We start from the raw sequence: 20,975 nt of genomic DNA on the forward strand, positions 1-20,975 counted from the left end.
AAAGCAAACCAATTAAATGCATCCACTATAAGAGACCAGTACAGAACAGTAACCAAGAGAGAAAACATTAACTTGTACAAGCTCTAACATAAATACACAGTGCAGTCACCCCACTTGATGTCATTAAATAGATGAGGATCTGGCCAGTACTGTGCCCCATTAGACAAAATGGCACATCAGTAAACAGTCACTGACATGAAAACACCAATGTAATGATACAAAAAGTACAGCAGAGAATTCACTTATCATTCTCAATTGCCTTTGACACTTAAGCAGTGCTTTTCTCTCTTGCTACATTAGCTCACATGCACTTTGACTAATCAGCCATCATCCAGATTCAAGCTGTTGGCAAGCAAGTCTAGTGCTCACTTATTTTGGTACCTACAGACGTAAAACATTGATAATTTTTTGCCATTCATTTCTGGTAAGGGTAGAATTCTGAAAAAAGCAATTAGCAATAATTATGCTGAAAGTAAATTCATTTAATCAAAAAATCGAGATCATTCATTTGCAAACTTGCTAAAAAAAAAAATTCAAGGATGCAGCTATCAAAGCAAAATTCTTTGAGTAACAAAGAAATATAACAACTATTCAATTGTGAAATTCAGGTTAGTAAAACTTCGGAACCAAGCATGTGGCAGCACAATGCAAGCGTTGCAGTGCCTGTGCAGTTAGTATTACAAAGAATCTCTCCCCCCTTTTTAAAATTAATTCTCAAAGGCCATGCCAACAGAAACACAGCAACTTGGGGCAAAGGTCAAAAACCCAAAAGATGATAAAACTCTTGAGGGTGTCTAGATGGTATTTGGAAGCATCGTCATAGCAACACCTACCTGTTCTCGGCATCTGCGTTCTCAAAGTCCTTCTGAACGGTAATCCTTTTAATGAGGGCATCAAAGTCTTGTGTGGCGCTCTTTAGAATCATAATCACTTCCTGAATTGCAAGGAGGAGATTAAGATAATCCAGGTTTAATCTATGATATGGGTCATCTGAAAGCTTCAGGTCACAAATCAGGTAACAACTTTGCTGAAGAACACAGGCATGTTACTAAATGTAATGTCAGCAATACAGTGGGTGAATTTCTCTAACAGCAGCTTATGTACAGTATAAATTATATCAGTATAAAGAAATATTTGGCTACTTACTTTATCAGTACTCATTATGTCAGGTGTTGACTATAGGTCTTGAGGGGGTGTAAAGAATGTCACAATAAAAGAAAATTAAGACTGAGACAAAGTAATGTCATAACAAAGTATTGAAATTTCACCTGACTTTAATCATGCTGTATATCATCAGCGTACTACGGAGACGCGCAATGGCATAACCTAGCAACGCAGCAAATTATCAGTCAAAAATGATGTTTAAAATTCCATATGATCAAAACACAGTCATTGGCCACTGTCATTCTCCTCTTGCCATGGAACATAACATGTGTTTCTAGTCTGTGTTAACTGACAGTCAAATCATCTTTCAAGCGTAATTCCACAACATGTTCACATCAGCTTGAATGAATAGACCATGGCCAGACAGACAGAATGGTAGAGGTTCAAATTAGAAAGTTCTGTAATTTGTAATTTGAAAGTTTTCCACGTTTTCCTGGCAGCTGTGATGTTGGCTGCAACCACATTCTTATATAGGAAGAGGTGACGATGTCATAATGAGTCTCCCACTGAATTGGACACAAATCTTCACTAAATTGTCCATTTTTGAAAAGATATAAATGAGAATATTAGCTGTATCCTTCAATCAGCTTGTTGTCCTGTTATGCCTTATCAATGGTGACTTGTAGATGAAAGTTGTAGTTAGCAAATTATCAACCACAAGCATTACTTCAAATTTGTGTGTGTGTGTGTGTGTGTGTGTGTGTGTGTGTGTGTGTGTGTGTGTGCACGTGTGTGCATACACAGCAATGAGGACATTTTGAGTTGATGATATCCTCTTATCACAATCAAAATTCCATGGATATTCCATTTTAAGTTCAATTTCGATGAAATGTGCTGTTTGTCTAATTTTACTGAAATGTCAAAGCCAGCTTAAGCATGATGTGGCATTGCACGTGAACAGGAGAAAAGACAATTCTGACTTGATACAGTGCTCATCTCATGATCTGGTAATGCTTAAGCAGGAACACTGCTTAAAGGGGAGAAAAGTTTGCCTCCCAACCACTGTATCACACTAACCTTGCACTCGACTATGCTTTCGTCCACCTCACAAGTCTGGTATATTTCATCCACTGCCCTCTGCAGGTTGTCGAAGAGGAATGCCCAGTAGCGAGCTCGCAGATCCACCTTCTTGGCGGCCTTCTTGCGATTAGGGGTCATCGCTCGCTCAGTCTTCTCCTGTTGTGTGAGTAATCCAGTGTAAACAGAAAACACTTTAGCTCATTGCATTATCATTATTAAAGAAAGTCAGCCCAGTAGCAATACTAGCGAGCTTTATATCTGCAACACTAATCCTGGGACATGGCTATTACACAAAAAATGTTGTTCTGCACATGCCCAAAACAGCTGCTTCCATTGTCCAACCCGAGAGAAGGTGCGTCATAAACATAAGGGTCACAGATAAAGCTCGCTACTGACAAAATTGACAGAGCAACGCATGAGTGCAATAAAGATTAAACTAACAGATCAACAAATATTTGAACAATTTGTGCAAAGTTTAAAAAGGTTCTAGCCATTTAACTGTTTCTGAGTGAACGTAAGCAGCATTTTATGATAGTGAAATTGGCGATTTCCTGGTCATAAAGTCATGTTACTTCATAAAAGACTACTTTATATAGATTTAATAACGTAAGTGGAAATGGTTGCACTTTTGTCTTCTTTGCAAGTTTCCATGTTTTGTTTTTCTAAAGAGCATGGTGTAAATATAACAGTCCTTGAAAGAGTACACTGCATAGTCTAAAATCCCAGCAGGTCTATTCATAGTATATCTTTCCCCATGGAAACGCCATCTAGGCAGTGTTTTCTCAGTTACAACAGCCTTGTATAAATAGCCACACAAAGGATATATCTACACACATTATCAGTCACTTCATGATAACATAAATATGTGTTTGCTTGAACTCTGTAATATCTGATTTTGGTTCAGAGCTGGGACATGGATGGTGCATTGTAGATCATCATATTTGCACCGCCATTTATTGAATACTGATGCTAGAAAGATGGGAAATGATGTGCCAGCTGGTTTGAATTTGTTTATTTTTCACCATTGTTGAAAAGTGGAAGTGAAACAAGAATAAGATTTCTATTGAAAAATTGAGTGGCACTGCGAATGGGGTATTTATGTAGACTAGCCTTTAACCTCTCCGAGTCTCTATGTGCTATGTAGTACCCATAGCTCAACATTGTAAAACTATTTCATTAGCGTTTGCTTGACTATCACCTTAACAAAACAAAAAAAAAAACAAAAAAAAAATAGACCGCAAAGAGTTTAAAGCAGAAATGAAAAAGTTCAACATGAGGGCAAACATGATACATCGACGATTAATAGAATTCCACCGTTCCCATTCTATATCAGTTAGTGTTTGGAAATTGGTGTCAATCAACAGAGAAAAGACAGTAGTCACCAGATTTGGCTGTAGGATCATTTAAACACACTGAAAAATTGTGATACAAATCATGATTTGGATCATGTTTTTTTTTTTTTGCATTCTTGTTCACACGTACAATAGCAATTTGATCCAAATTGCACCAGTTCCAGCGAGGCCTAGCTGTGCATGGGCGAGTCTCGGAGTTTGACTTGCTTTGTCCAACATGCGCCTTGCATTACGGGATGTAAAAAAACAAACACATTTCACACCACAAATAATCGCTACTATTTTGAAAATGTCCCACTTATAGTTATACAAATGTATGTGGATTACAATTTTAATCTCACTGATAGTCGCAATCATTATGTCCCCAGACATTAATTTTTAATTTTTTTTTTTTACATCACCATTTGAATCACCACAAAAATAATAGCAACCTTCAATGGCTGTGTGAATGGGTCTGATGTGGCAAACATGTTATTGTGACGGTGAAGGTAGCTTTTACCTGGGTATCCCCACAGCTGGAAGATGCCTTCTGCTCTCTGGGTGACTCCAGCATCGAATGCGGTTTCTTCCTCACCTTGGTCAGCCCTTGGGCATGCTGCTTCCTGCTCCTCCGCTTTGTCATTTCATCTATGGTAGCATGCAAAAAATAAATGAATAAACAAAATTAAAAAAAATCCTCATACACTTAGGCTATAATATGCAAATGTTGTGCAATTTGCAGCTCTGTTATATGTACTGTACTTTGAGTAAAGTGTAAAAAATCATAGAACCTAGTTAATCTGCTGGACTGCATTGCCCAGAAAAAGCACTAATACAATTGAAGAGTTTGTTCGCAAAAACCGATAAGTCCATTTTTGAAGATTTTGAAATACGGTCTCTGTCATAAAGTACAAAATAATACCTTTTAAATGATATATTGGTCACTACATATAAAGGTACATCTTTGAAGTTATGGTCAAAAGAAGCAAAAATTTTCTTATTATTCTCTTTATTTTTCTTGACCTTTAATCGCATATACATGTATCTCCATTTGGCAAATATGGACTTATTGGTTTTTGCGAACAAACTCTTCAATTGTAGCCTCACATATATACTGGTACATACATCAATAGATCTATACATACATGTACAAGGTAGATGGACACACATTGTACAATGTATACACACTACAAACATTTTACAGCCAAATACAACACTTACATGTAGTCATATCACCATATATACACGCATGCAGTCAAAATAAGCACATTCTTATGAGACTTTCTCATTACATTTAGAGTGTTTACACTATATTTCATACATGATAAAATTGCACATAATGAAATATAGTATTATCTGTATCTTTTATCAACTGTTTCTTTACTGCCTAAGTTTTTGTAGATAATATGAGATAAGTTCGAGTGTCACTTAAGCTAATCACTGCTTACCAAGATTTGAATAAGATTAGCTAGTCAACAAAGGAAGTATTATAAATACAAAAATCAAATTAGTTGAGCCAGAGTCAAACATCACCTATATATTACCAGTATTCTATTATATAGGCAGAATAAAATATAGCCATCTTCTGTCAGATTCTTAGGCATATGATTTTTCCTAGACTACTTTTTATACATAAAAAAGAGAAAATATTGTACTTATTATGTACATTATACCTAGTGTAAATTTGTCTTGGCAAGCCACTTCAGTCAAACACTAACAGCATACATTTTTGCTGTAAAAGGATATGTTTTTGTTTCTGCCATTATGTGAGTGTTTCAAAGATGCAGATTGTTATAGTACAGACAAATCTGTCACTTCAACAGAAAGTGAAATTTGATACCAGAGCTTTGCCATTTATCTTCCTTTTTTTAACACAGCTAATAAGCAAGCATCTCTGTGTATCAATGTAGCAATTTAAGGTTCAGTTTATTGCTCTGAATATATAAAAATCTGGTTAAAGAATCATTACAATGAACGATGCACAAAATAAATGCTCTTTCAGTTCCCCCCAAAACATAAATCATACACTACTATCAAAAAGAGTATCATATTGCCTTCAGAGCAAAGCATGATTTTCAGCATTTTTGTTTCTTTTTTTTTTTCCCTGACTTACCCAGGTAAATCATAAAAAGAACATGTAATTATAAACACTCACAGAAACTCAAAAAACACAATGCAAACACTCACACAAACACAAATAGACAGACAAAGACACAAAAACAGGCATACACACAAACACAAACACAAACACAAACAAGAACATGAACGCCTCATTCATACTATACAAAATGCTACAAAAGCTTACCATCATTATTGTCGCTGTCATCGCTCTCCACAGGGACGTTCCATGTGACGAGGTTGCGAGCCATTCGCCCCTCCTCCTTTACCAGTCTCCGCACCTTGTCATAGCTGGTGGATCTTTGGTAGGCTCCCTACAGCAAACAAGATTGGATTTATTCCTGAGTGCTTATTCCATCCACAAAGTCATTAGCACTATAGCAGGAAAGGACACGACACAGACATTGAAGCATTTCAGAATGAAAATCATAAATCTACATCTGCCACGCTTCCTGCTGACAACTGGCTGCCCAAAAATGTTTACAACTACAAAATGTAGCTGCCCGAGATGCACGTGTTGTGATGTTAATTCGGTCTAGATTCAATTCAAATATCTGGGTACCATACATGTACATCGCAGCTTCTTCTCACAAAAATCAAAATCTTCATTCACTGCCAAAGGTTCTCTTCCTCTCCATAACAGACCTTTGGTGTACACCTCTGTTCACACCTGCTGGAAGCCAACAGTCACACAGGGGTAGCTTACAAAACTGTAAATCCATAATCCTCAAACATGATCATAACAATGAACACATGTACAAGTACACTGCATCCACAAGAATGTATCCCGGAATAAACAGCAAGTGCTCCAATTCGAGCACAGAGTGCAAACTTCTCCTTGATAGCTCCCTCTACTAGAGAACACTTTCTACGACAGCACTGGTGCACGCCAAGCGGTGCCGGCCTCACCCAAGGAAATGGTGAGGGAAGATGTCACGTACCCTGCACGCTGCCGGTAGACCGCAATGGCAGGAAGTAAGGAAGGCAGAGCGAACACACAAGTAGAAGCTCAAGAGTCTCTGAGATCAGTTTTCGAGGTACAGAGAAGGAAGTGAGATATAACGAGCTTCGGAAAGTTTCCTTCCTGTACACCAACTATAAATCTTTACGGACTATCATAATAAACGTATTTCAAAGCTTTTGCTTCCAGTTTCAATACAACTAAATCCTTTTGTTTTATTAGCTCATCTTTGTTCTTTCCATACATATCCAAGTACTTTCTTGTTTCTTCTGAAGATATGACAGGTCAAAGTTTATCCGATTCATGGCTTTTATAGCCATCTCCATCATCTGATGCTTTAAGAGTTCATTATTATGCACTGTTTACAGGTGTTGGTTTGTTTGGGTTTTTTTTTTTTTGTGTGTGTGTGGGGGGGTTCCTCCTTGGTTCTTTGTCATCCAACAGTGCTAATACACTGGACATAGTGCTGAGAGAACTCCTTTCTGTCGACTTCAGGTGTAATATCACTGGGTCATTACGAGTCACCTTTGGTAAACCATGAAAGATCTTCTTTGCGTACAACTATTCCTTACGTATAATTTCCGATGACAATATCACTGGCTTACCGCTTTGCTCTTTGCCAGAAGTCATAATCAGTACCGAGCGGGACCCGTTACCCTGCACTGATGCTTAGCACCTCTCCCAAAACATGCGACCTCAGTCTCCCACTTATCTGCAATGTTCTACATATAACTACAGTTTGTATCTGAGAGACGGAGCTTGTTCCCTTTCTGAAGAGGGTATGGCATACTCACATTACACATTTGACTTTCATGTGACATTACTGCGGAAACAAAAACCACAGACTTTAATAGTTGCAGCTTGCTGCAGTAAGTTGCCCTAGATTAAACATGACCATACACACACAGTCTTTCTGAGCCCTGTATCGTATCTTTTGACAAGTAAATCTTTCTCTTATAAGATGCGTTTGTTCGCACACCCACTTGGTACAATGCTATGAAGCAATTACATGTATGACATCTAATAGTAATTTGCCAAAATTCTGTTTTTATGGAAAGATTTGTTGATTTGTATTGACTGCATTGGTCTTTCAGGCACATGCCAATACGAACAATTATAAATACATAGATCTGTTTAATAATAATGCATTGTGCATCTACACCTTTTTGCATCAAGATTTTGTTCTAGATTGTATAATGTATTGATAACACATATAATTTCAGACATATGATACACTGTTTAGGATGTTGTGTTTACAGTACTATGGTTGGGCTTGCTAATGTGAACTTTTACCTAATTTTTTTTTTCTTTTGTTGTCAAATACTCAGACAATTTGATTATTGATATTCCAGAAAGGGAGGCTATTCTTTTCACCCTCTGGTCTACTGAGACAAAATTTCTCCACATATTTCAGGAATTGCAACAAATACTACCAACATTAATGTACTGTAACATACCGAACTTTTCCTTTCACTCTGAAGAAACAGACATCAAGGTTAAGTTTTCTTAATCAACTACTTTGTCATGATCCATTCTTCTACATTTGACAGGATTCTATCTTGTCAATATGATTTTCCTTTTTTCTAGGCCCATAACTTCATCAATCTGCAGTCTCATTCTAAACAGATGAAATACAAAATCATACACACTCAGTAAATAGCAAAGCCCAAACCAGATCAGAGATGAGTATCACCCTATTTGATTCAACATAGACTGTACGTTAACTGTCAAAACCTGACCTTTGACCTAAACCACTAAAATTTGATTTACGAGGCAGGAAAGTAAACTGAAGCATGACCACCTTCCATAAGCTTCAACACCAACAGCAACAGCAATAGGGCACATCATGTATAACTCAAAAGCATGTACGCAAATCACATTTAAATTGGTCCATACATTGTACATGACACTGAATTTCATTTCAAAACACAGACCCTACACTGAAGACTAAAAACATAATATATTCACAGCATGAAAGTTTTGCAAATTGCCACTGGCATTCAATGCATACAGTGTAGACAAAACTTTCATGTGCATTTTAATTAAGCGAATCTTGGCTCTCGCCAAATTCGCGAAATTAATATGCACGCGAACATTCCTCGTCTTACAGTACATTAATCATTGAACAATCTGTCACTGTGATTTTGGAGAACAATATACATGTACAATGTACATTCATACTGTGGACTTGTACGTACGAGTGAGTATGTATTGACAGTATGTCATCAGTTGTGGCTTTTTACAGCAATGCTAAACATGTTGTGACATGTTATTATTAATTCAGCTTCAATTTGAAAACAAAACTTTAATACAGCGGACATCTTCATAGCACATGTTATGTTAATATATTTCCAAGGTTCACATAAAAAAATTAATAACCCACTATCATAAAACTTCAGTTCCAGCCAAATTATTAAAGTTTTACTGAACACCTTTCATATTTATACATACATGTATGGTCTAAACCACAGCATTTACCCTGTACTCACACAAAATGTTACACTATTTCACTGCATTTCAGCTATCAGAATAGTACCAAGGATTGATGCTATTGCAGGGTAATCAGTACAGACCTTATACCTGGTATGATACAACTGTAAGTGTACTCAGCACTGTATCTACATTGTATCCCAAAACACACCGACTTTGGATACTCACTTCGTCATCTCCGATCTCTGCATCAGGTTTGGCTTCTGGACTTGCTTCTGCCATATTCTTTCTCTCCACAGCAAGTTGTCAACTTAGTTGTCATGAAATTGTAATTTACACAAGCCACCCATCCCCAGTTTACAGTCAATGGGGATCACCAAGACCAAAATCAAAGACGATGATACTGCACTGAGGTGTATAATCCGTCATGTATTCCTGACAAATTCCAGCACCCCTCTGGTAGAGAACACAGAGGAGAAACGTCCACGGAGTCACTTGCCCAATTTACCCAAGCTGGATAAAAATAGGAGGCCAGTCACATACTCGTGGTGCACCCTCTGCACCTTGACTCCAATAATATACACAGTGTGGTGCATGCAAACGTAAACAAACAAAGTGGAGCCATCACCAAGCTGGGCAAGGAAAAAAAAAATGGAGACAGCCAACAAGATTTTGAGCAAAGTTCAAAGCTCAATTCAGAGCTTTTTCAGTTTCACATAGTAACATGTTATGAACACTATAAAACTGTCTGGCGGGTGCAAGGTACAACCAGATCAAATTCCCTGCAAACCTGTGTAATCCTGTTCCACACATGTAGGTGTACTATCTGCAAAGATAGTCCTAATCCACGAAAGGAGGAAGTACTCCGAGCTTATTGAAGTTTTTTAAATGAGAGTGAATACCTGACGCATATAATTGGTGGTGGTTGTTGTTGTTGTTGTTGTTGTTGGTTTTTTTTTTTTTTTTGGGGGGGGGGGGTTCTGTCAACTTTAATAGGTGAAGCTGCACTCACTGGAATGTAAATTTACTGCCGCAATGGTGTGTCCAATCATGTATGGCAGCTTGCATGCTCACAGTTCCAAACACTTCTGTCAAGAGTGCTGGTGTCAATCGCCATGGTTACAGACTTTGACCCTTCCAAGTCACATTGTGATGTTGCTACATACCAATCAATTCAAGTGCTTGATGAACCAAATACAACTCTGTCTCCATAGTGAAGAAAATTAATAACGCATTCCACATTACTCATTCACTTCCAGGACAGTACCACAAATCTGCAACAGTTAGAAATCTCGGACACCTATTCTTTGGATGCACTGATCCATGAACACACACAGACACACACACAGACACAGACACACACACACACACACACACACACACCAGAAGTGGATCTAGAGGGGGGGGGGGGTTGCAACCCCCCCCCCCTAAAAAAAAAAAAAAAAAAAAAAAATCCGGGGACCATTTTTTTTTAATCTTATCTTTTTTTTTAACTTGTAATTTTATTTTTTTCTATTTATGGCAATGACCTCTATACCAAAAATAGTGGTGTCTTAGATGCAAGAAAACGCCATTTTCACACACAGATTTTCAAAAATTCTCCCTCCTGTGGGAGGGGGGACACCCCCCTCCCACACCCTCCCCCCCCCCCCCTCGCTCGCTCCGCTCGCTTGGGCTCCGTCGCTACGTTCCCTTAAATACCGCCCCCAACCCCCTCCTTTATAAAAAGCTAGATCCGCCCCTGCACACACTGCACTGTTTGAACTGAGTGTCAGTCCTTCTCTGAGTTCTGACTGTCATCTGGCCGATAGTGTACACATGTCCTCATATGATTGTTTTTTTATCAAGACAGCAGCTCAGTTTCAAAAGATATAATGGCACTTCTGATTTGCATGTGAGAGGTCACAGTTTGACTGGACATTGTAGAAAGTATACTATCCCTGACTTGTCCACTGTACATGTATGTACTGTATGTACAAATGTACAGTGTATATCAATATCATCTTTTTAAGTCTTCCTATAAAGACAATATTACGGTAGTTAATAACAGCCACATTGACACAGCGCTTCTATCAACCAAATAAAAAAGGTACATTTAAAGGTGAATGCAATGCCAAATGCAGGGCAATGCTTGAAAGAATAAAGACACAATGTACAATTGTACATAAATGTACACATTAAAAATAATACATTTTGATTAATCATTCGAAAGTTTGAGTGATTTCTTTTTAAGATGGAGATATTCATTCACTGACAGGTGAGATTTGATTTTAGACTCCTCCCTTTAATGTGATCATGTCCTACTGAAGATTATTCCATGAGGCAGGTTGCTTTGTTTACATTGGTTATCAGTTCTCACAGCACTCACTATCTGTGTGTACAGCCTATCATGGCCTTCAGCTCAGTAAATAGAGGTAAATTCAAAACTGAAATCACACAAGTCAGCTTTTCCTGTTCAAGATTACCCTGGCTGATGTTGCAAATATTTGAATATGTTCAATTCATAAAAATAGTTTCTCTCCAGAAGTTAGTAGAAAAGTAGAAATTTTGTACAACACAATTTACATGCAAAGATCTAGTGCAGATTGGTTTGTGTTGTTTTTTTTTTTTTTTAATGGCTAACAGGAGCTGCTGAGTTTTGGTATCATACAGTATGATTAATTATTAAAAGCATTGGTAACATTCTACATGTAGTCAACTTGTGGATCAAAAGTGAGGGAAGGTAGACTAGAATATACAGGTCTCATAACATCAGTTATTCAACAACTTCAAAACTCCAGTCTGAAAAAGAAAATTTACTGTAAAACCAGAAATATTCACTGCATGAAATTTTCACAAGTTGGGGCAAATGGTCTTATATGTGACATGAAATATTCACGAATTGTCACTAGCATTCAATGCACAGTGCAGACAAAAACTTGTGATTTCACAAATCATGACTCCTTGCAAAATTCACAAAATTTCTGGTCTTACAGTACTGGTCTAAATCAGGGCTGCACACTAACCCATTTTTTTCTACTGGTCCGACCTGTCTGTCAGACCAGTAAGAAATACCCAGTTTTTCCATGTTTTACTTACGACAGTGATTTTTACTGGTTAGTGACTGTCGGACCAGTGCCAGTGTGCAGCGTTGTCTAAATCCAAATTATGTTTAACATTGTCTTTCACCAACAGTGTATACAGTGTAAGTACTGTAATTGAGTGTGAATAGAGCATATTTTAGAATTTCTTTCATTTTGTTTTTGTCTTTTTTGTCTAGGGTTTTTATGTTGGGGTATCATTAAAAGCCAAAGTTCGATGGACCATGCCAACAGACTCACAGTATATAACTGAAAGCAGTGCCGTATAAAACTACTGTGAAAGAAGAAACAACTGTCATTTACACAGTACATTGTAATGACAATTTAAAATTCATGCAAGTACATTGTATTAACATTACAACATCACTCACTCTCTGACACATTGCTTGATTTTTCATATACTGCTCCACAAACCTAAACAATGAATTAAAGCGCCTGACTGCAAACCTTGCTGATCATTATGTTTTGCACGAGCTACAAATTTGGTGATGACTATCTCGCTAAGATACATCGTGCCTTATGATTTAATGCCGGGCAGATTCATACCCCTTCACAGCAAAGCAACAGGCACATACACTTGACAATTCATTCATAATTCCCCCTCCCATATAAACATACATGTAAACACACCTGTATGCATGCATGTACTATGTGTACATAAACACAATGTTAAAGCTCACAAATGTGGACTGCAATCCAGAAGAGATTACATGAGGAAACGGAACAGTTATCTTCCAATCTTTGCCGCAATAGGAGGAGACAGAAAAATGCTTAAAGATGACCTCTTTCCAAGAGAGAAAATGTCACTTCTGGGACAAACAGAAAATCAAGAAGTAGCCATGATCATAGGAAATACAGTGGAGCAGGCAATGATCTTCATAGTACAATGTATGCCATGCCACCTTCAGAAAGCCAATTGTCAGTTATAATGGCTCTAATCCGAGAGGATTTTGGAACTATGTTAATCTGAAGAGGAAATCTAGGACTGGTATAGGGACTTAATCAATGGTGATGGTTCCCCTCTACAAACAAATGAGAAAAAAAAAACATTAATAAACAGAAATACTTTACAAGTGGATTCACCTGTAAGAATCTAGTTAATCTGCCAGCATTGACTGGATTACATCTCCATGATACCACAATCAGTAATGTGACAGTTAAACTCTGTGGTTGTGGAAAAGAGGCTCCAGGACCTGAATGGAAACGAATCAGCTGGCCCTGACAACGTACTGTACATCCTAGACTTCTCCAAGGAAATAGCAGAACCTTCTCAGTCTTGTTCAAAAAGTCACTGGAGGAGGAAACACTTTCAGAGGATTGGAAGCTAGGAAATATTATGTCACTCCAATCTACAAGAAAGGTGGCAGAAAAGCAGTCTGTAACTACAAGCCAGTCACATTAACATCGGTTGTTGGAAAGATGTTTGAAAGCATTGTCAGGGATGTCTTGATAAAGTATTATATGTACTTTGATATGAATGATCCACTCACTGACCGCCAACATGACTTCATGACTGGGAAATCATTCAATCAATCATAAACTTTTGTGGGCAATGGAAGAGTGAGCCAGGATACCTGATGATAATCAACCTATTGACATTCTGTATCTGGACTTCCAAAAGGTTTTTGATGCCATTCCACATGAAATCTTGGATCTTGAATGTTGGACTGAAGCTGTCTTTTCTCAAGGAAAGGAAACAGAGAGTTATCAATGGAGTGACATCATCATGGACTGAAGTGCAGAGTGGAATACCACAAGGGAACATCCTTAGTCCCATCCTGATAAAGATCAACAATCTCCCAAAGGAAGTTACCTCTAGGATTCTACTCTTTGCAGACAACACCAAACTGTACAGAGCAGTGCGGACAAATCTTTGGCATGGCACTATAGTCTGATCTGGAAAATGTCAGCCAATGGGCCAAGAAGTGGCAACTATCTTTCAACCAAACTCCAAAGTAAATTGCTCTGTTTTACATCTGGGAAGAAACAACAAAAAAAGAAGAATACCACTTGGAAGCAAACATACAGATAAACTAAAGGAAGCCACCCTTGTAAGAGACCTATAGGGTTGCTGGTAGACATCTAGCTTAATTCCACAAACATGTATCAGAGATAGTAAGCAAAGCTAACCAACTCCATGGAATTATACAATGTACATACGTACCTTCAGCCGACTGAACAGTAAGACACTACCTTTACTGTTTACCACATCAGTACTACCGCACTTGGAGTAGAGAAGGTACAAAGGAGAGCAACGAAATGGTGCTTGAAATAACATGGGTGAGCTACCTCATCACCTGTATTCACCTGTCTTGTCGGGCCTCTGGAAAGACACAATTTAGTCTTGTGATGCTCTCCCACTTTCAGCAAGCTTCCACTGTGTGTCAAACTTGAATACCTTGACTTCTTTATTGCAGTATTGACTGTTACCGTTTGAGAAAATTATTCTGCAGAGTATGCAAATCTTCTGGCCCCATTTCATAAAAAGTTGATATGATAGCAACTCTTGCTGGAATGGCAATTGTCATAGTAATGACAAGAATCAAGCTTCCTGATTGGCTGTTGCTATAGATGGGAAGTTGCCATTCCAGCAAGAGTTGCCATCCTAACATCTAAATTATGAAATGGGGCCCTGTTGTACTTCTTTGACAGGAATGCATCAACTTCTGACTTGAATCTGTTAACTGTAGTTGCTTCCACAGCTGACTTTGGTAGCATATTCCAGCGAGCATATCATACAATATAAACTGAAAATTCTTGACCTACACTCTAACACTGTCTATAGCCATAGAGAAGGAGAGATGATGACATCACAGTGTTCTTTTTTAAGATCATCAAAGGAATAAAATAGCAAGACTGGATCCTATTCCTAGCCATTTCTTCACTCTGTCAAATACAACATACACACCCACACTCGTACTCGTGTATCGTGGACACCTCCTCAACCTCAAGATTTTCCAGGAAAGGTCTCGTTTTAAGAAAATGCTTCTAATTATAGTAACCTAGGAACCGAGTAAATTTAGTGTCTGATTAAAAAAGAACAGCCTTCCTCAAGAAGTAGTGCTCTAGTTGATTCTATCTCTCGGACTCTAGTTCCATCGACATGTTCTAAAGCAAGATTGGATGGGAGATTACTGTGGCCTGATCAATTTACATTAATACCTTTCCCTGATCAAAACATCCAATACAATCTCCCTCGTGCATGTCATCATTTACTAACATTTTAGACATCTAGATTGACGTGTCTGTTGAATATCAAATTCTAAACATGGCCGACAGAAAAGACCATTGATCACACACGTACGTACAAACTACAATGTAAGTGTACTAGGTAGACCCCTATACCTCTCCTTGTATTCAGATTATGATGACTAGCACTAGGAGCGATCAACATTGCAGTGTTGGGTATCTTTTTCCATCAGTCTCATTGCAGATGAACAGTGCAGTGCAAGGTGCACTAAGCTAGGGTACAATGTAGGTGCACACACAAATTACTAACACTGCACTGCACTGAGCAGTGTTGACAGTTGTTCAGTCGTGGGGTGGGAAATTCACTGCATAATTTAGGTCACAGTATGAGCCCAAATTTAACAGTCCTGAGCATCACAGATCAAGGTAGTCTCAGTGAAGAACATATATCGTATATGGACTTCGAATAAACGTGTAAACCAGGCACGGAATATAAGTAGGATACCGGCAAATTTACCTTGAAATGTGATATTTTCGATCGTCCCACTGAATCCCGCGAAGACCCGTTTGCAGCGCAGTCAGAGGGAGAGGCGCCGTTGATGGAGGAGGCAGAGCGCTGACCCTGCCTACTGTTCCCCGACGACCGACGCCTGCGGGAGTCGCTCATTTTCAAGCCAGAATGTCAGGTTTCAGTTGGATATGTTGTCAACTCTATAGCAAAATAAGGTTGTTGAAGACAAAAGCTGCCTTGGGAGAGCTTTTTAGTCCTAGTAATGACGGCATCAAGATGTAGTTACAACGAATTCTACGACAAATTCCCACTTTCTGTTTACATGGAAAGTGATGTGAATTCGTGAAATGTTTCAAAATGAACAGAGAGGGCGCCATTTCTAAAATTTTCACAGAGTCCCCCTGTGCCCTGTTGCATAAAACCCTTACCGCTGGACTTCAATTCAATTCAATCCAATTCAATAGAACATTTATTTCCAGATCAATTCGTGTAACAACAATAACAATTCAGTAATGACAAACTGGAGGTGACAACTCAGTAAGCACAGCTTGAAGTGAGTGCACCTTTAACATTTGAAAACGTAGTTGAATCTGATTGAAACATAGCTAAAAAGACATTAATATACATTTACAAGACGAAATACAGATACACAAGAGACTAAAGCTATAAGGATGCAGGAGGAAAACAGATAGGAAGAAGGAAAAAGAGAAAGAAAAGAAAAGAGAAGAAAGAAAGAAAAAGCGGTAAGTCTTCAAATTAGTGGTAAAGCTTATAATCCTTGATGCTGATTGGCTGTGACGCCTAATTTTGACGGTAGTTACCTTTGAAATTCAACGGTAAGTTTTATGCAACGGGCCATTGGTCTTATAAAACTTGTGATAGAAATCAATCAATCACAAATCTCTTGAAAGCTGCAATCAGTTGCAACCTGTGATTGATTGATTGCAGTTCTCGGTCTTGATTTCAATCATAACTTTTTTATAAGATGGATTTGCATTCAATTGTAAAGTTGCGATTGATTTGAATCAATATTTTGTCTTTATAAGACGGGGCCCAGGGGCCCGTTGCACAAAAGTTATGATTATGGTAACTTTGCCACCCAATGGTAACTTTAATGGAATTCTTGATCTTGATTGGCTGTTGAGTATTGTTGCCATGGTAGTTACCATTGGATGGCAAAGTTACCATAGGGCCTAATAGTAACTTTTATGCAACGGGCCCCTGATGAGAGAAGAGCCCATCAGTCTCAATTGGCTGGACCATTATGGGGGCGCTTCATAGATGTTTGTAACCAAACACCACCGTCTTACCAATTAGCCATTCTCGTTGAGTATACATGTATCATAATTGTTTATTGCCAGACAAGACCAACGCTAAAGAGTTTTGGTTCATGCTCACAAAGTATGCAACCATAGTGAAAGTATTCTCGGAAAGAAGCCTTTATTTTTCTTATCAACTGATTAAACCCGAAATAAGCACCAGAAATATTTTTGCGCCCCACTTTACGGAATTCCGTGGATCCGCTACTGTTATAGGTCTATCTATCTATCTATCTATCTATCTATCTATCTATCTATCTATCTATCTATTTATCTATCTATCTATCTATCTATCTATCTATCTATCTTTTTATCTATTTATCTATTTATCTATCTATCTATCTATCTATCTATCTGTCTATCTATCTATCTATCTATCTATCTGTTTATCTATCTATCTATCTGAGAAATGGTATTTATAAACATACATGTAATATATTATATCTATATTTATCTGTCTATCTATCTATTTATCTATCTTTCTATCTATCTGAGAAATTATATCTATATGCATGCATGTCATATAATATATCATGTAATCATGAAAAAAAATAATTTTATCATACACATTCAATATGTGTGCATTTATGTAGGCCTTAATTATATGTGACATCGCTTACTAAGTAAGTTCTTTCATTACTATCGATTTGCATTTATTTTGATGATGTAAACTATAACAACTCCATTAACGTATCACACACACGGAAAAATTAAAGTGGCTTGAGAGTATGAAAAAAAAAAATGTTTTCCAGAGTTTCAAAGAGTCCTCAGCACTTTCTATGAGAGAAAGTGATATGACAATGATTGGAGCACCAAATATTACATAGCGGTGTGTAGGCCTATCTGCACATTGAAGCTTACTGTGACCACAATTTAAATGTGAAAACACAAAACAGTCCTTGAACCTTTATAGTGAAGTCTTGATGATCCCAATATTATGGGCAGCTCCTTAAAAGTACAGTTCACCTTTGGGAGCAGAGCGGATTTTAAACATGTTCAAGATATCACATTTGATGCATATGCGTAGGTTTGTTGTACCACAAAACATCCTACCATACAAAATTTTCGCAATATTTAAAGCCTAAAATATAAAGAGATATCAGTATTTTTCCCAATAAACCGTAACTGTAGACGGTTTAGTCTGGAAACATTTTTATTATAACTATTGTTCACATTTTGTATATTTAACAATACTTAACATCAATTTTACTGATTCAAATTTTTACAGTGGTTTTTTCTATCCCTAACTCATATTTTAAAACTATTTTAAAGCACTAATGCTGGGTTTTTATATCATCTACAACTGGTAAATTATGCTTTTAAGGGAGCGCTCCCGGGATGGTGGAAATGACGTGTGAGTGAGAGGTGGTATGATGAAACAAAAAGTGCACCTTTTAGTGTAGTAGCTCTCATACATTATGATAGGAGTGCAATGTGCGCAGGTGCAAGCAAAATATACAAACAAACAGACAAACATGCCAATTATTTGCTGAAACCGTGTCCACCAATATTATAGTAACGCATCCATCGTGGATCACTGTGATAATTAGGTATAAGTGAAGAGAGGACCGCGGTGACTTCTACCCCCCCCCCTCACACACACACACACACACACACACTTGCACACACAAATAAATATATGAAAAATAGGGGAGAGAAGAGATAAGACTGGCGATTAGCTAACATCCTAATTCTCGAAATTCGTTTGTTTGTTTGTTAATTTTTCCTCCATGGGGAGTGGGCTTGGCTGGAGGTTTCCCACTGGACCCCAATAAGATGCCGCCGAACAAATTCCGCCGCGAATGTTGCCTTTTTCGAAATGGTTCTGGGTAAAGAAATAATTTTGAACGAATTGCAAGCAGTGAAACATGCAAAAGAGATTTGTAATATGTTCAACCTTTTCATGCTTCCATGCGCGGAACAGGACTTTGTATTGCTGGATTTTCCTCAATTGTAGAGACTGCATGCATGCATGTTCAAGAAGTCTAAAGGTTTATTTGGCACGACGAAATCTGGCCCGAGAATTGTAAATAAATGGGAAAAAAGTATTAATTTTTTGACTTTTCACCACGAGATTCAGTTCTCTCTCCTTTGATTCCTTAGAACTTTAGTGGTGGTTATAATATTGAAACTTCTTGATCAAGTCACCTGGATCAGAATCCCGGATGCTGGAATTCAGAGTGGTCTCCAAGCCAGAAAAAGACCGCGAAAAGTGGATTCAGAAATTTTAGCAGTCCCGAGTTGGGAGGTGTTTTCCAAGAGAGAGAATGAGCATACTATCGGTATATGCGTGCAATGGGGGAGGGGATGTGACCTCATGCCTCAAAATCCTTCATTAAGTCATTGATAGAGAAGAATGACTCCATCTGTGATAATTAATCAGAAAATAAGTACGGTTGTAAGCATAACTTTATTCTATCCTATATACGATAGGGAAAGTTTTAAAAAGAAGAAAAAGAATAATTAGAGACAATAAGAAGAAGAAGAGAAGGAGGAGGAGAAAAGCAGAGGAAAAAGCACTGATCAAAATCGAACTTTGATGGATCAGATCAGTGCTGTATTTGGAAAACGGATACAGATTAATTTGTATAATAAGACTAGACACATCCACATAAGTATCATACGTACGTAAATGTTACATTTTACATTTGATGTCGAGAATCACTTTCGTTCAATAAACCAAACTGTAAACAACAAAGTGGCGACTGACTGAGTGAGATGATATTTCCCGTTTATCTACGTTTTTCTATTGTTTGTTTTCAGATGTTACACATATAAAACTATTGATGATATTATGTTGAATCAATGGGGTGCACAAAGAAAAAAAACACAATCCTATATGAGACCACCTAGGCAAAAACAAGAATTAAAAAAAAAAAAAGTATCATATTGGCGAACTCGCTATAAAGACAAAGTTGTTAGATGCACGGACAGCCCATGTTCTCTGGATGTCGGTGATTCTCGGTACCAATTAGGTTATTCTGTTAACGTTCACAAAATAGCCTGGAACTGATAAGCCTACTTTGATATTCAATTTTAATATTGGTAATCAAAATGTAGAGCCTACTTTTACCAGTACAAAGTAGGCCTACATCTTTGTGGCATATCGGAGGAGTGTATAGTGTACAACGTGTACCTCGATCCAACTGAGTGCTTCTTGAATCGGTACAATACCTTGCACCCCAACCACACAGTGCCACAGGTGTACGATTTTGGGGGCGATCGATCGGGGAGAGCTTCTTTTTTCTTTCTTTCTTTCTTTTTTTCACAGTGTCAAGTCAGCTTGCAGGCACAAACCCTTGTTGGTCATAAAGGAGTCTGCGCCAAGACTATACATGCATCCAGTTCCATACTAGTACCCAGTGAGTGGTGCATGATGATGTAGTCTGGGCGCAGACTCCTTTACAACCAACTAACATAACACGGGTTTTATAGTGTCGACAGGTAGCTGACGTGTCGGAAGGGTTGAACTGACTGCAGCGTGCGTCGGACCACAGAACTAGCATTTTATATTTCTTCTCCAGATTATTCACGAGCTGTTTACCATGATGGATGGTAGTCATAGATCAGCAGGTAAGTTTAAATCGTATTATAGATTTGTTGTCTCGCAGAGATTGCTACCAATTCAGCCCCGATTCGTCGATACGACTCGAAATGATATTTTACAGTCCCACTCGCTAATATTCATGTGAGGTCACAGTGCAGTGTTCACCTCATTACTTGTTGTGCAGTGCAGTGCAGTGGTATACAGCTTCGGCTTTAATTTACTGTGCTGTGCTGTGGAGTGACAAGTGTGGGATTGAGAGCTACTGTGTGACCAAGCGTTGTGGGACCGGACAGGTTGTGGGACCG

At 38.1% G+C, this 20,975-nt stretch overlaps 1 protein-coding gene across 1 annotated transcript in view; it reads right to left on the minus strand.

Moving 5' to 3' along the window:
• The window catches only part of LOC140230568 (S phase cyclin A-associated protein in the endoplasmic reticulum-like), a 67,332-nt gene extending 51,199 nt beyond the window's left edge, over positions 1-16,133 (minus strand). Inside the window, 5 exon segments of the mRNA XM_072310710.1 lie at positions 834-934; positions 2,182-2,340; positions 4,036-4,163; positions 5,821-5,947; positions 15,811-16,133. Coding sequence (XP_072166811.1) covers positions 834-934; positions 2,182-2,340; positions 4,036-4,163; positions 5,821-5,947; positions 15,811-15,960 — 665 coding nt within the window. The 5' untranslated portion in view covers positions 15,961-16,133.
• Positions 16,134-20,975: the final 4,842 nt, after the last annotated feature.

The sequence above is a fragment of the Diadema setosum genome, chromosome 7 (assembly GCF_964275005.1).
Source record: "Diadema setosum chromosome 7, eeDiaSeto1, whole genome shotgun sequence".
Classification (NCBI taxonomy): Eukaryota; Metazoa; Echinodermata; class Echinoidea; order Diadematoida; family Diadematidae; genus Diadema; species Diadema setosum.